General features: G+C 34.2%; 1 protein-coding gene across 27 annotated transcripts; it reads left to right on the top strand.

The window, feature by feature from the left end:
* Positions 1-75: 75 nt before the first annotated feature.
* On the top strand, positions 76-4780 carry LOC146882540 (cyclin-C1-1-like). Of its 27 annotated transcripts, XM_085667662.1 has the most exons (8): positions 76-288; positions 440-503; positions 2725-2840; positions 2931-3037; positions 3443-3479; positions 3726-3833; positions 4265-4311; positions 4435-4780. In XM_085667662.1, the coding sequence occupies exons 3-8, from the start codon at positions 2809-2811 to the stop codon at positions 4440-4442; spliced, it is 339 nt and encodes a 112-aa protein (XP_085523788.1). In that variant the 5' UTR covers positions 76-288; positions 440-503; positions 2725-2808; the 3' UTR covers positions 4443-4780. The 27 variants fall into 27 exon arrangements, 7 of the variants coding, with proteins under 7 accessions (XP_085523788.1, XP_085523791.1, XP_085523789.1 ...); XR_014985064.1 differs by lacking the exons at positions 76-288; positions 440-503 and adding an exon at positions 3957-4070 and having other exon boundaries at positions 2089-2840; XR_014985066.1 differs by lacking the exons at positions 76-288; positions 440-503 and adding an exon at positions 3957-4070 and having other exon boundaries at positions 2089-2840; positions 4208-4311.
* The last annotated feature ends 10553 nt before the right edge of the window (positions 4781-15333 follow it).

Below are 15333 nucleotides of genomic sequence, written 5' to 3'. Positions count from 1 at the left end.
GTAGTTATGTATATTTAGTCATACTTTTTAAAAAAGAATTCCTGTAGTTATCAAAAGTAACGATACCTAACAATCTAAAGTCTCGTATATTTCTTTTCAAACCAAACCTTCCGTACGTAGTGTTACCAAAACATCTCCTGTGTTGCTCGAAACATCTTCCCGTGTTGCTCGAAACATCTTCAACGATTTTTCTTCAAACTGTCCTTAATAGTGCTTGAGTCATCTTCATCGTTGCTCGTCCTTCGCAACCTGCTTCTTGAAGGCATTGACTTCCATTTCCATCTTCTGGTATTCAAAATCTTCTTCCCATACACCTCTTTCAATTTCGCGAAACCTAATGGATCTTCCAAATTTTTCATATTCTTTTCCTCTAATTTCAATATATCTCTTTATTATTAAGAAATTATTGATTCACTATTTTAATTTCTCTTCACATCAGCACAAATCGGTGAAGCATCCCAAAATAGGAGGGATTTCTCTGCATTTTTGAAGATTTTGTGAAGGTTAGTAAATCTCTGCAATCGGTAAAGCAATTTATGACTTTCTTTGTTGGTGGTTCAGACGTTGAGATCTGCCATTATGAGTATAGAATTATAGATTGCTATTTTGTTGCTTCTCTTTGAGTCTGGGCTTGTAGTCCATAGCGTGAATTGGTGCTTGTAACCTTCTGTGGTGTCTTATTTGTTCTCTTTCTTCAAATGTACTCTTGGGATCATAGCAACCAAGTAGAAATTCCCAAACTTCTCCCCTAATAGATGGACTCCCTGATTCAAAAATTTTAATAAAACAACCATCAATGCTCAACTCAGGAAAAAAAGGAGGAAGATGTTTCACAAGAAGAATGCATATGAGAATATGTGGAAAAAGGAATTTCAATTTTATCCCAATCAACAATATCTTGAAAACTGCAGTTGGCAGAACTTGGCCAGCTTGATTTATTTTTGATAATTAGTTGTCTGTACTTCAATCTCAGCCATGATAATGGAATCTCATGCTTTAAAGAGAACCAAATTATACCCATACCAAAAAGTTGTTAGATTCCAAGAGTCAGTTCAACCATACAAAACAGACAGCCTTATGTTTTCCAGCTAGCCAGAGTTCCCCATGGCACTCAGTACACCATTACGGAATGTAGGAGAGACTAATTTCCATATCCTCAAACATATTGAACCAGCATTTTAACTATAAAAAACAATTACCCCACGGTAGATTCGGCTTAGAGTCTTGCCTATATCTAGATACCCTTCTTGAGTAAATGTAGCATGCCACTATCTTGCACTTAGTGTTTTACCAGCCTGGACCACATAACAAAAAGAAGTTCAAAATAAATGAACATTGTATAAGTATCACGAGATTAGAAATTCAACTAACTGTACTAGTTCTCAGCTGAAGGCAAATGATTAACAATAACAATTAGAATTTAATCTGTTAATAATTTGAAAAAGAGCTTGAAAGGTGTCTTAGTAATTAAAACACACATGATATAGAAGTTTATCTTTCTGAATAAAAGGTGTGAATTAATAGATTGGAAGATAGCAATGGAATAGTTGTGTATCCTATTGTTTGTTTGTTACTTTTTCCGATTTGGTGTACTTCCCAAATATATCAACACTGGGATCTTTCTCTTGAAGAGGACCACCACTTTCATTTTCCAATCTTCAATCACCTCGTTGTTGCATGGTTAATTTTTGTTTATTCCATTAAACCCCACTTGGTTAATTTTTTGTGTTCTTATTACATTACATCATGCACTGGCATAAAGTTAATGGTCATTTTTTTATCATTTTCTACACAATAATAAATTTTTTCATTGTGGAAATAGGAAGAATCCAAAGAAATGAAGTTTTCCTAATGTAGGACGTAATGGTGGGGCAACGAGTAGAGAAGAGAGAAAACTCTGCAAAAAGAGAACTGAACATACCAAAGTTTTACAATTACTTCATCTATATATTATTTTTTATACAATCCTATCCTTTCGTTGTTTTCTTTTGGATAATGAACTATGGAATAAAATAAAAACACACATCCCACCACTCCTATCTTTATATGTTCCTCTGAATCATGCAAAATTAAAGTATTGTGTACCAAAGTTGATGTGAAAAAACAGAGTCTTAAAACTTCCAGAAGGTTCACGGGAAGTATCTATGCCTCAATCTTCGTCAGTTTATTTATTTACATATCAATCTATGCCTCAATCTTCGTCAGTTTATTTATTTACATATCACGAGCAGTGATAGTAATATTTGTCTTTATTTACATATTTTGTATGCCACTTAATTAATACAAGTCCATTTTGATATTTATACAGTTACAATTCATAATTTTAAGAGTAAAATAGGTTTTCACGAATTCCCGCATCTTATTTAATTTCAATGATAAAAAATTTTCTGAACCGGTGTCTCATTTAGGGGTCTCATCTCATTCACAATTTTCAGTTGTTTATTTAGACTAAAAGATTTTGGTCCCTTGACCCTTCTGGAATGTTTTCACGAAATCATTTTCAGCATTTCAAGCTCTTTTTTTTTTTTTAAATATAAAACTAGTTTCTATCTTGAAATTCTCTTTTGTATACTCAAAGCTAAAGTCTAAATTTTTATTCAGGGTGAGGTGCTTAATAGAACATATTACATGTTTTGTGTAATTCTCGTTCATTTTTCATTCTTCGTTGAAAGGTAGAACATTTAATCTTGGATCAATCTTTAATGGGGTTCCTCTTCTAAACAGGGTTGCTTCACTCTGCAGTTGCACTGTGATTGTCCACCGTTTTCTGGTTTCTCTTTGGCTGTGTTCGCTCATCTCTGAAGAAATATGGCTGCCAATTTCTGGACATCATCTCATTAGTATGTTTCATCTCCTCCCCAAGATTCCTTCTTTCTCTCTGTGTGCATCTGTGTTGTAATTTGGTATTCTTGGGGTTATGAACCTTGCAGCAAGCATCTTCTGGACCAGGAAGATGTGGATATGGTGAATACACTTGACAAGGAAAAAGGTATCACACTGGAGGATTTTAAGCTCATTAAGATGCATATGGCCAGTTGTATGATCTCTTTTTCTATGTCTTTCTTCAATTTTTATCATACTTTTTATATATATTCCCCTCATGCCACAACACTGTTTTTGTTTTCTCTAACCTTTTGTTTCTGGCTATTGCTTATGATTATCGTTCTTATACTTGTTGATGTGGTGTCCGATTCTGAATTTCTAGTTGCTGTTGTCATCCTTAGTTTTGAGTGCTAGAATTGGTTTCGGAGGGAATTTCTTTTGATGCTTTTATGTTTTTTTTTTTCTGCATGTTGTTGTATATACAATGTTCTGAAAGATGTTTATAAAGAATAAATCATTAGGGCTATCGTTATTGATATCCTTCGTCAGCTATAAAAGTGTTTGATTTTTGTTCTTTATCTGTGCTGAATTTCTTCTTTTACCTTTCTTGCTTGAGCAGATATTTTGAAATTGGCACAAGTAAAAGTGAGACAGAGGTGTGAACTGTATTTCTTGAATAGGCACAAGTCATCTCTTTTATGTTTATAATTTATAGGACAGAAAAGTTCTTTAGCAAAAGGTAATTGCAAATAACTTATTCTGTCATGATGATAACCTTTGTGCTTCACCTTAAGGACTTTCAATGTACAAAAATGAACTCTTGCATGCAACATGAATTTTCTTATGAGCCTAAATTTAGGGTATGCAGTTAAATTTACAGTCTTTTTTTGTTTAATTGACAAAGCTAAAGGGGTTAAAACTGCAAATGGGTATATTTACCTTACGACAAATCAAATAACTTCAACAAAGCCAACAAAATTGGAGAAGGAGGGTTTGGTCCTATGTACAAGGTAATTTGGATAATATGGCATACCCCCTCAATTATTATGAGTCTATTTTAATTGAAGATATTACTTTTGAGGGAAAAATCAGCATTCCAACCCAACAACTATATTGCATTGCTCCATATGCAGGGAAATTTATCAGATGGGAAAATAATAGCAGTGAAGCAGCTTTCTTCCAAATCAAGGCAGGGGAATGTTTTGTATGCATGATATGATTACACTATGAAGCAATAAGCCAGAGAGGTTATTAAATTGCAGATCTTGTTGAATCAGATTTAGCCAATTATAGTTAATGATTAAAAAGCAATTGAGGATGCAAAAGTTTGAGCAATTAACACGTTTCTTAAATCAATGTAGCTCATAGAACTTGTTTTGGGCAGTGGATACATATATCATGTGTGCATCATAGGGTCTGATATGTCCATATCACCTTGCAGGCCGGTCTACCCAGTGCTTACATTATTAAAACGCTTTATATTGGCAGGTATCATGTTGAGAGAATTCTTTTTTTACCACCATTATTGTCGTTGAGTAGTTACTATGATAGTATTCCATTGTTTTACACTCTATATGCAGTTAACATGAGCTGAATTCTCAAACTTTTCAGGTGGATAGGTTAAAGATGAAAGCTTAGGCATGCAGAGAATATTTATAGAGCATTGGAGAGGGCTTTCAACACGCCATTGGGAGCTTTGCCTCGTTTTCCTCCATATCTCCCTCTATACGATAGTATATCACTACAAAAGGGAGACATTTGATGCAGATTGCAAGTGGTTGGTGTTTGAAAAGGTTGGAACAATGAAAGTAAACAAACTTGAAAGGATAATTTGTTCAGGATTTAAAATGACCTTAATAAAGTTAGTTGGCCATCTGTTTTTCTTAAATTGTTCTGGTTTGGCACTTGTGAACTTGAGGCTCAACTTGACATGGCTTTGACATGAGGTTTCAGATTACATGGTTGCTCTTGCTTTGCTTTTGAGAAATACAATACATTACTAGTATTTCTATGTTTTAACATAATTTTATAAAAAATAAATAGCAAAATAGATTAGATTGCTGAATTTTCCTTATGTGTAGCAAGTAGATAAATTAGTAACAATTTTAAAATGTTACAAAAAGATAATTTGTAACATTTTTTAATTGTTACAAAAAGACAATTTGTAACATTTTTTAATGGTTACAAAACAAGATTATTGGTAACATTTATTGAAATGTTAGAATATATATAGAGGTAACATTTTTTTTAAATGCTAGAAGATGTATTGGTAACATTTTCCAAGTGTTACAAAAAACTAAATTTGTAACATTTTTCTAATGTTAGTAAAGACACTAATTAGTAACATTTTTAAAATGATACTAAATATACATAAAAATGTTGCTAAAGCCTTTTTGTAACATGTACTATACACAACATGTGTATAAATGTTACCTTTGCAAATGGTAACATTTTTTTAGGTTTTAGCAACATTTTTTAAATGTTATTAAAATTCATATATCTAGTAGTGCCAGAATCATATTATTTTAATTATTTTTTATTTTTTATTTTTTAATTTAAAGTTCTTGTAGACATTATTATATTAGTAAATGGAGTGTCAAGGGTTGTATTTTCTAAAGAGTGTCAAAATATTATTTTTTTTTATAAATACAAACTTAACTCGGATAGTATTTGGGTTAAGATTAATTTAATTGTTTAAGATCAAATGTCAACCTTAATATTATACATAATTAAAATTGTAAAATAAACACAAAATTAAATCACAGTATATTTTAAAATAAATGGTATCCTTATGAATATAATAATATATCATTTGAATAAAAGCATCAATAGATAATTATTAAAAAACCTTATGATTTCGAATAATATAGGAATTTTAATCCATGACACAAATTGAATCTCTCATCAAAATACTTTTCACGAATTTTTAAAACCTAAAAAAGACAATTATATGCTTAAATAATCCGAAATAAATTTTAGTGGGAGTTATGGGCAATTATAATTAAAGTGATAAATATATCATATAGAACACATCAAATTGTAAATAAATAACATAAGAGAGATAAAAAAAAATTGTAAGAGTACTGAATAAAATTATACATACTTCTTATTTATTGTGTTTACAAAATTTGTAATTTTGTATTACTAACACGCTTTGACTTTTAAGGAGTTTTTTTTTTCCGGTGAGAAATAACAATCATCAGTGAATATCAAAATGGATGTAAAACAATTTTGAATGTCAAAATATCATTTTCAAACTATAAAAAAAAAAAAAATGAATGTCAAAATAGTATTGTCCTTCTTTTATTGCATAGCATAAGTAATTTTCATACGTATACTAATTAAGAATTACTTATCGCTACATATCATGATATTGATCAAATGTCTGCATATTAAGAATTGTTTTTCGTTAACATATCCTTCTAAGTTAATGAGAAATTTATTATCATAATAATCATTAAATGCTGATTAATTTAAATTATGTAAATTCAACTATTATTCTTAGGTTTAATAAAAATTCAAGTATATCTTACTGAGTAAGTGTTTAAAATATGTTTTTACTTTTATTTAAGTATTATGTTGTTTATTTGTTATCTAAAGTTTTTTTGTGTTGATTAGTGAACTGGGGGATATTAGAAAAATTTAATATTAGAAAAAAAGAAGATAAAAATAAGTATGATACCATCTAGTAATTACATAAATTAAATGACATCATATACAGAAAAAATAAAATAAAATATTTATTATGTAATCCAAAATTATAATAAATACTTAATTTAAAATATTCAAATTTATAAATTAGTTAAAATTTGATTAATTATTATTATTATTATTATTATTATTATTTTAATAAGAACGTGGAACAGTTGAACATCACATCCAAGTTAACGTGTTACTATTAATTAAATACTTAAAACTGTTTGACAAAAATATAAAATAAATTATATTTTAGGCTTCAACTATTCTGAGTTGTTGGACGGCGACATTATATATTAAGAAATTTAAGTGTTTATTACAACCAAAATAAAACTATTATTTTTTCTGTCATGTTTTAACTTGTAAGCATTACTTATGTTAAGGTCGTAACTTTCATATATACTGCGCACATATTAATTATTAATAATGTAGGAGTTAGCTTTATTATTTTCAGCATTAGAATATATTTTTATTCTCAATAAAAAAAATACTCCATTTAACTAACGTGGAAGTAATAAATTATTACTTCTACAGATATAAATCCACGTGAATTATTAAAAGTACGAACATCCTAATCAACCCAAAGTTTACTCCATTATTCTATTCGTATAATTTACATTAATTTAAAAGTTCTTTAATTGTATTTTACTTTTCTGTGTGAACATCTGTATTCTGAGCTTCTATTTGTTTACTTCAATTTAATTTTACAATTAAAAGCTTTGAAGTATATGCCCAGAAATTATAAAGAAACAACTAAAGAAAATTAAAAAATATAACGAGTCCCTTGCTTGCTGCTAAAGAATGCACCCAACATGTTTATTTCAATAAAATCCGGTCAGAGGATTATATGCAAAACAAGTTGGGTTTTTCAATTAACAAATTGGTAATTTTGCCCCAATACTTAGGCGTGGTTGAGTTTCAAAAAAATTATAAAAAAGACAGGTAACATATATTTACAAGAATACCTTTAAAATGAATAAGTCGTATTTATGAATAAGTCCTATTTGGAACATACTTTTAGTTTAAGTAAAATAGGAATTGTGCTTTAAAATATAATTTTTTTATTTAACTTTTTACATATATATATATATATATATATATATATATATATATATATATATATATATATATATATATATATATATATATAAAGCTATGTACAAATGTACGACTTCTTTTTTCTTTCAAAAGACAAGTTTGTATAATGAGATTTCAATTAAATTTTTTATCTTTAAAATTCTTGTTTGCATGTACTACATTAGGTACTCTTTCATTGTTTGTTGTATTTTTTATTTTTTTTTAAATTTGGTTGTGTTGTATAATATTTTTGAAAATTCTTAGAAAATGGTTAGGAACAAAAGTTATCTTTGATCTTGAATATTTCATTGTTAAAATTTAAAGTTTATAAATTGAAAAATCTGATTTTTCAAGTTTCATTTCATAAAGATCATAATCTCTCCAAAATTATTTTTATGCATGAGTAAAGTATTATTGCTTGCATGTAACTTGATTAGGTTTAAGATGAATTTTCGATTGTCTATAATTGTCAAGATACGTTCAAATTAATGATTTGAATTTTATGTGTATTGGTATTGTATCTTGTGAGAGTGGAAGCTCTTTTGGAGGCAAGAGGCTTAATACAAGTAAGAAAAACTAGTTTAATTTTGATAGTATTATAGGGCAGAGGAATTGAATTTAGAAGTTGAATGGTCATACATTTTTGGATTTTATATAAGTTTGATGTGTTTTATTTAATTTAATATGTCTTAATTTAATTTGAGTGTCATATGTTGAGTATCCTCATAGTTTTAATTTATGATCAATTAGGTCAAATTGGTTCAACTTGATATTATTTGGACTAAGTATATCCTTTTTGGTACAATAATTGAAGAACAAAAAAATCAATCTGAACCAATTTGAACAATAAAAACTATTATAAAAATGCAATTTAGTCACCGATATTAACCACCAAAATAATTTAGTCGCAAATTGTGACTGAATTAGCCATCGATTTAACGATTGAATAAATGTACAATAATTTTTATTCCTATAGCCACTGAAATAATGACTAGATTTTTATTTCAATCCTTACAACCCAACAATACCATCCTATGCACCTAATTCATGAAATTTCAGGATAACATAGCAAACCACAACTTAATCAGGAAACCAAAGCACGAATCTTCACTATTCTCGCTTAGGCTAGAAGCCTTCGCCCAAGCGAGTATGTCTGTCTTGCTCAAGCTAGGCTCCCTCGCTTGAGCGAGTGAGTTATAGTGGTTCTCCGCAAGCTCTCGCTTAGGCGAGACCTTCTTGCTTGAGCGAGGTCCTCCTTCGCACAAAAAAATAGTCCCTCGCCTAGACGAGGATTCAAATAAAGAACGCGATTGATTTCTTCGAGTGCTCGCCTGGGCGAGCCGTTCTCGCTTGAGCGAGATAACGCGTCGCTCAACACCAGAGCTGGTTGCCTAAGCGAGACACTCGAGCATAATTATGGTTGATTCTCTGCTATTTTCACCTAGGCGAGACTTGCTCGCTTGAGCAAAAATAACAGATGTCTTCCCTGTTCACGCACACAATAACCAACAACAATACCAAACCACATTTTATACATTACCAAGTCGTTTATAACAGTGAGCAAAATTCATGACTATGATTTAAACCCAGTTGAACCCCCAAAACTTGGGATGGAACCATGAACAACCATACAATACGAAAACCCTCCATCATATTCACACAAGAGCATACGAGGTTTTTCAAACAACATCAAAAACAACAAACCTCTAATCCCATCACACAGAGCATGAAATTCATGGCATGCAAGTATAATATCATGAGAGCAGGACTCATAATCATAACATTTATCATTCAATTTACAAACATATGGACGCCGCCTAACCTGAATTCCTTTGCTTCAAATTGTAGACTTTGAGGGTTCTTCTTTGATTCCCTAGACCACCTAGCACTTTCACCCAATTTCGCTCCCACTAACACTCAATTCTCTCTACCCCCTATTTGAATTCGTGTTCTTTCTCTTATGCAGCAAAAGAGCCCCAAAAGCCCCCTTTGCTCCTTACGCTAGGTTTTCCTTTGCCCTTTCACATTCACGCCAAAGCTAAATTAAAATAAAGTTTAATTCAAGTCTATCAAGGTTTGAACACACAACCATCCAATCATCAAGTCAATGCACGACCATTATGCAAAATTCGTATTTCTTACTAATTCATAAAATTCTAAGATTAAGTAATCACTCATCATGATTCATTACATTATTAAAATAATATAATTACAACACTTAAATGGCATACATAAGACTCAAACCCAAGTCCTCTCACACAATCAAGTACTCTCAACCACTTGAGCTAGTACTTTTCCACGTCATATATGTCATAATTAAATTCCATAAAGGCTACTACTACCCACATTTATTAATTATTTATTTATTTAATTAATTAAATTTCACGGGCCTTACAACCACCACAACCACCCAACACCACCATCACCACCACATCCACCACCACCACCACCACAACCTCTACGACCACCATAACCAACACCATCACCACCACATCCACCACAACCACCTTCACCACCACCATCATCACCACAATCTCCACCACCACCATAACCAAATCACCACCACCACCACCACCATAACCAACATCACCACCACCACCATAACCAACATCACCACCACCAACACCACCATCAGCACCACATCCACCACCACCACCACAACCTCCATCACTACCATAACCAACATCACCACCACCACCACACCACTACCATTGCCACCACCACTACCACCATTGCCACCACCACCTTCATCACCAACATTACCACCACCACCACCACCGATTAGGAGAAATTGACAATTAGGTGAAAAAAATATTTTAAATTTAAATATTATAAAAAAAACATATTGGGACTAGATTTATTTGTGTTTACAAATTTAAGATGAATTTAAAATATTTGATTTTCCTTCATTTAAGTCATTATCCTCCATCTAGGTCTAATATAAACTAATTTACTGACCATGAAACATATTTACTATTATTACAATTCTTTCGTAAACATGTATTTATTATATTATGATTGCTTTTTTTTCAATTTCTCACTAAGATATTTTGATTTTAAATTTTATTATTGAACTAATGACAATAAATAAATTGGTGATTTTTTATTTAAAAAGTTAAAATTAATATATAATTAGATTAAATTCATAAGAAGTAAATTTTATATTAATATATTGTAGTTAATTAAATTATTTAGTTTCATAATTTCAAATTCCCACTAAAACTTTTAAATTTTTTGTCTTACATTCTTCGCAGTTTATTGTTAGCTCCAAATTTTGGATTTTATTATTTGCTCAAAATCCATTTTTCTCTTCTTTTATTTTCTTTAATCTTTCTCTTATTCACCATACACATATTTCATTCTTCAACAATTTTTCATTCAAATTTCACCTTTTTCTTTGACAACTCGAATCATTTCTCCATTTCTCTCTTGACCCTAAGTGAAAAGCCCTAATTTTGAGTTTATTTGCTTGCCAATCACGAATTTAGTTTTGTTTCAATGTGAATGGTTTGATAATACTCCTAATATATGAACCAAAGTAGATAATAATAATATATATCAATATGACTTTGATTTCTAATAATTGTAGTGATGAGAGGTAAGATATTTGTACCTGATCGATACTATTTGAGTACGGAACCAGACGATCTCAAGAACCCTCTGTGTCGAACCTCCTTTTGTTCCTCTCTGGACTCCTCCTGGATCACCCTGCCGAATGCACTCGGAGGGTGCGGGTACCTGCAGGCACTCCGACGCTCAAGTCAAACTGTAATTCGATATGAGGTATATGTGGTTAAGTGAGAAAAGCATGCCTTTACGTGTTCATTAGGTCTTAATTTATACTAGTCTCTTAATGGATCTGTTATTGTTACTTGCGAGCCGTTTGTATTCGAGGATCCACTCTCTCCTTTCTGGCTAAGTTTATACGCGTCGGTTCTTTCCTTATTGACTGAGATTGCATGTTGCCACTTTGTCAAAGATCAACTCTTTCCTTTTTGGTTTGGGATTTGTTCGTCTGTACTTCTCCAAATATCAACTCTTTCCTTTTTGGCTAAGATTCGTTCATCTTTACTTCTCCAAATATCAACTCCTTCCTTCTTGGTTGGGATTTGTCCGTTTGTACTCCTCCAAATATCAACTCTTTCCTTTTTGGTTGAGATTGCGCACTGCTCCTCTGTACCTCTGCACCATAATCCCATTTTCCATCTGTCACATCATTGGGTTGGGATGTACACGGCTAAAAGGGGTCGGGATATATCCGACCATCACACTTATTGAGCCCTTTGTGTTGTGCTGGAGAAAAGGTGAAAAGCAGGTACTTTAGTGACTGAGCCACAACGATAGTGCCCTATACTTGGGCCGGGGTGATCCTGGCCATTTCTGTCTCATTGGGCCGGGACGTACCCGGCCATACACCAACATCAGCCCCCCAGTCTCGTAGTGAACGAAGTGAAATAAGAGGTTGAAATGTGTAAAATCGAGTATGAAGGAAAGAAATAGTGTGGTTGGCCTAGATGTACCTGGCCATTCCTGGTCGGGATGTGGCTGTGACGCTGGCAACATGTTTCTTGGTCGAGATGTACCCGACCATTCCTATCTGGGATGTGGCTCTAACGCTGCCAACATGTGTTTTGGCCGAGATGTACTAGGCCAATCCTGGTCGGATGTGGCCGGCCTCTTGCCTTCCTAGGATAGTAAGTCTGCCTTTGTGTGTTGGTGTGTGTCATCTTTGTCATATTTATTTTATCAATATGGGGGGATCATCTAGGGCGATGAAGCTTTCTTTCCCATTGATACAGATATGGGGAGATCATTTGGTTTGATGAAGCTTCCTTTCCCATATAGAAAATGTTAAAAAAGGATTTGATTGATGCACTTGATTTAAATTCGTGCGTGCTTTAGCGATGGAAAATGTAAGCATAGAGTAATAATGATGAAAAGTTATGCTTTATTTATTGCTATGATGCCTCGTTAAAACCTTCTTGACCAAAACTCTCCTTAGGGAAAAAAGATCAAGGTAGGAAAGAGTACACCACTTATTATGCAATCAATTCATAAATCATTCGTAAGATGTCTCAAAATTAAAAATATGCATTTAACAAACTAACTATAATAGAACTTGAGATGTGAGGTGTTCCAGGTTGCTAGAATAGGAACACGTGACAAGTGTTCCAATCTGCATGCGCCTTTACCCACAACTTCCTTGACACATAATGACATTCTTCCCAATTAGGTGAGAATTTTCCCTCGTATTTCTGGGCATCACTTGCCATTCTCCACACTAGATTTCCCTGGTGAAAAGACCTGGGTTTGATTTTGGTATTGTAGCAGCGTTGGACTCTCAGCTTGGTGTACTGGTCTTTCTCTCAGACTGTATGCATAGAATCTGCGCGCAGTTGGTTGGTCTACATGTACAATGATTATGTCTCCCGAAGTTGACGAAAATTTCATAGCTAACTGATATGTGGATACCACCGCACCAAGTATGTTCAACGAAGGTCTCCCTAGCAAAATATTATAGGAGGCATGAGCGTCAACAATAAGGTATCAAATTTTTACCGTTCGCGTCGTTCTCCCTTCTTCAAATTTGGTGAATAAATCAATGTAACCCATTGTATTCACTCGCTCCCTTGAGAAGCCTATGATCGACTCCGAGTATTGCTAGATTTTTGCCTCCGAAATTCTTACTTGTTTGAAAGTGCCCCAATACAGGATATCCACTGAACTACCCTAGTCCACCAAGGTTTTCCTTACTGCAAAGTCTTCAATCTTCACTGAGATCACCATTGGGTCATCGTGTTAGGGGTCAATGGCTTGGAAATGGTCATCACGGAATGTGATGGGTGGCATGTGCCGTCAGGGACATGTAGATATGACATTGACACTTTGAATGACTCGGACGTACTTTTTCCTTGCGGACACAGTCACTCCGCCTCCTGTGAAGCCTCTTGATATATAGTTGATAACCCCTCTCATGGTTTTTTCCTCACATCCTACTCCTCATCTTTATAGGGCTCAACCCTCCTTTCGGTGCCTTCTTCTCGCCTCTCCTGATACCTTGACGTTCTTCGTGGTCCCTCCTCGTATCTTCCTTCTCGGTCTTCTCTGGAAGAGAATCCCCCTTCCCTCGTTTGACAAATTTTCTAGGTGTCCTGCCTGTATAAGCTCTTCGATTTTATCCTTCAGGGAAAAATAATCCTCCATCGTGTGCCCATAATTTCGATGATACCTACAATGCTTAGTGGAATCCGCGTTTGGGGGAGTCGGGACCCTTTGAGGGGTTCCTATTAGGTAGGCATTTAGGACCTCCTCCAAAATTCTCGCTCTATTAGACACAAGGGGTGTATACCTGTTGTACTTTAGTTGACTAGAGTCCTTGAACCTACTGTCAGGTCGCGGTGCTAGCACCCTTTCCTTATCGATGTATTTCTTTTCCTGAGTGTCCGATCAGATTGTATTGCGAAACTCCTTTAATTCTTCCATCTGCATGAATTTGGTTGCCCTGGTTTGAAACTCGTCCAGATTGCTCACGGGCTTCTTGCACAGACTGCCAACAAATGGGCCAGGCTTGAATGCTATTATAAGGTGGTGCATGGTGACCTCAGGATTCAGATTGGAAACATTCAATGATATCTTCCCGAACCGCTCCATAAATTCTTGCAGAGATTCTCCCCCTCCTGTCGTATATTCATTAACGCCAGAGAGGTGAGATGATGTTGTTTACTAGGGGTGAACTGAATGCCAAAATGGGTGACCAACGTATCGAAACAATTGATAGAGTTGGGTGGTAATCGTGTGAACTAGTTGAGTGCAGGCCCCTTCAGGGATGTTGGGAAAACACGACAGAAAATTGCGTCATCTGAAGTATACAACCCTGTTTGGGTGGTGAATACGTCCATGTGCTCCTCTAGATCAGTAGTGCCATAGTACTGGCTCATAGTCAATCCCTTCCAGCGTGCGAGAAGTTCTACCTCCATGATCCCGTCCACGAAGGGGTGACGTTTGGTTGTTCTGGGTCTCGCGCCTGTTTCGTTGGTGGTGGTCTGTACCCTGGATTTCGTCTTGCCTTGTGCTGCCCTTTCCTTCTCCATTACTATGAGATTCTTCCCTTTGTTGGGAATTTTGCTCAATTTGCCTTCGTATCCGCTAGTTGTCCTCTCTTAAGGCATTTATCTCTTCCTCGTTATTGCGTCTCAATTCCTCTAATTGACGATTCATCTCTCGTTGCATCTTTGTTGCTACTGTATTTTGATCGACTGCTGCTCTTGTGGACACCATCCTTCTTGAGAATAGCCTGGCCCCACGGTGGGTGCTAATTATACCTGATCGATACTATTTGAGTACGGAACCAAACGATCTCAAGAACCCTCTGTGTCAAACCTCCTTCTGTTCCTCTTGGGATTCCTCCTGGATCTCCCTGCCGAATACACTCTGAGGGAGGGGGTACCTGTAAGCACTCCGACGCTCAAGTATAACTGTGATTCGATATGAGGTGTATGTGGCTAAGTGAGAAAAGCATACCTTTACGTGTTCACTAGGTCTTAATTTATACTAGTCTCTTAACGGACCTGTTATTGTTACTTGTGAGCCGTTTCTATTCGAGGATCCATTCTTCCTTTCTGGCTAAGTTTATACGCGTCGGTTTGTTCCTTATTGACTGAGATTGCATGTTGCCACTTTGTCAAAGATCAGCTCTTTCCTTTTTGGTTTGGGATTTGTTCGTCTATACTTCTCCAA

The sequence above is a fragment of the Vigna unguiculata genome, chromosome 10, assembly GCF_037176805.1.
Source record: "Vigna unguiculata cultivar grain cowpea cultivar isolate G323 ecotype 2 chromosome 10, ASM3717680v1, whole genome shotgun sequence".
NCBI classification, from domain to species: Eukaryota; Viridiplantae; Streptophyta; class Magnoliopsida; order Fabales; family Fabaceae; genus Vigna; species Vigna unguiculata.
The sequence above is the reverse complement of the archived record's forward strand: the minus strand, read 5'-3'. Positions and strand labels throughout refer to the sequence as shown.

Excerpts from the sequence above, each read along its gene's own strand:
- LOC146882540 (XM_085667662.1), top strand. The coding sequence starts at position 2,809 with ATGGCTGCCAATTTCTGGACATCATCTCATTA. Across the intron at positions 2,841-2,930 it reads TTCTGGACATCATCTCATTA|CAAGCATCTTCTGGACCAGG; the intron begins GTATGTTTCATC and ends TGAACCTTGCAG. Across the intron at positions 3,834-4,264 it reads GGTTTGGTCCTATGTACAAG|GCCGGTCTACCCAGTGCTTA; the intron begins GTAATTTGGATA and ends ATCACCTTGCAG.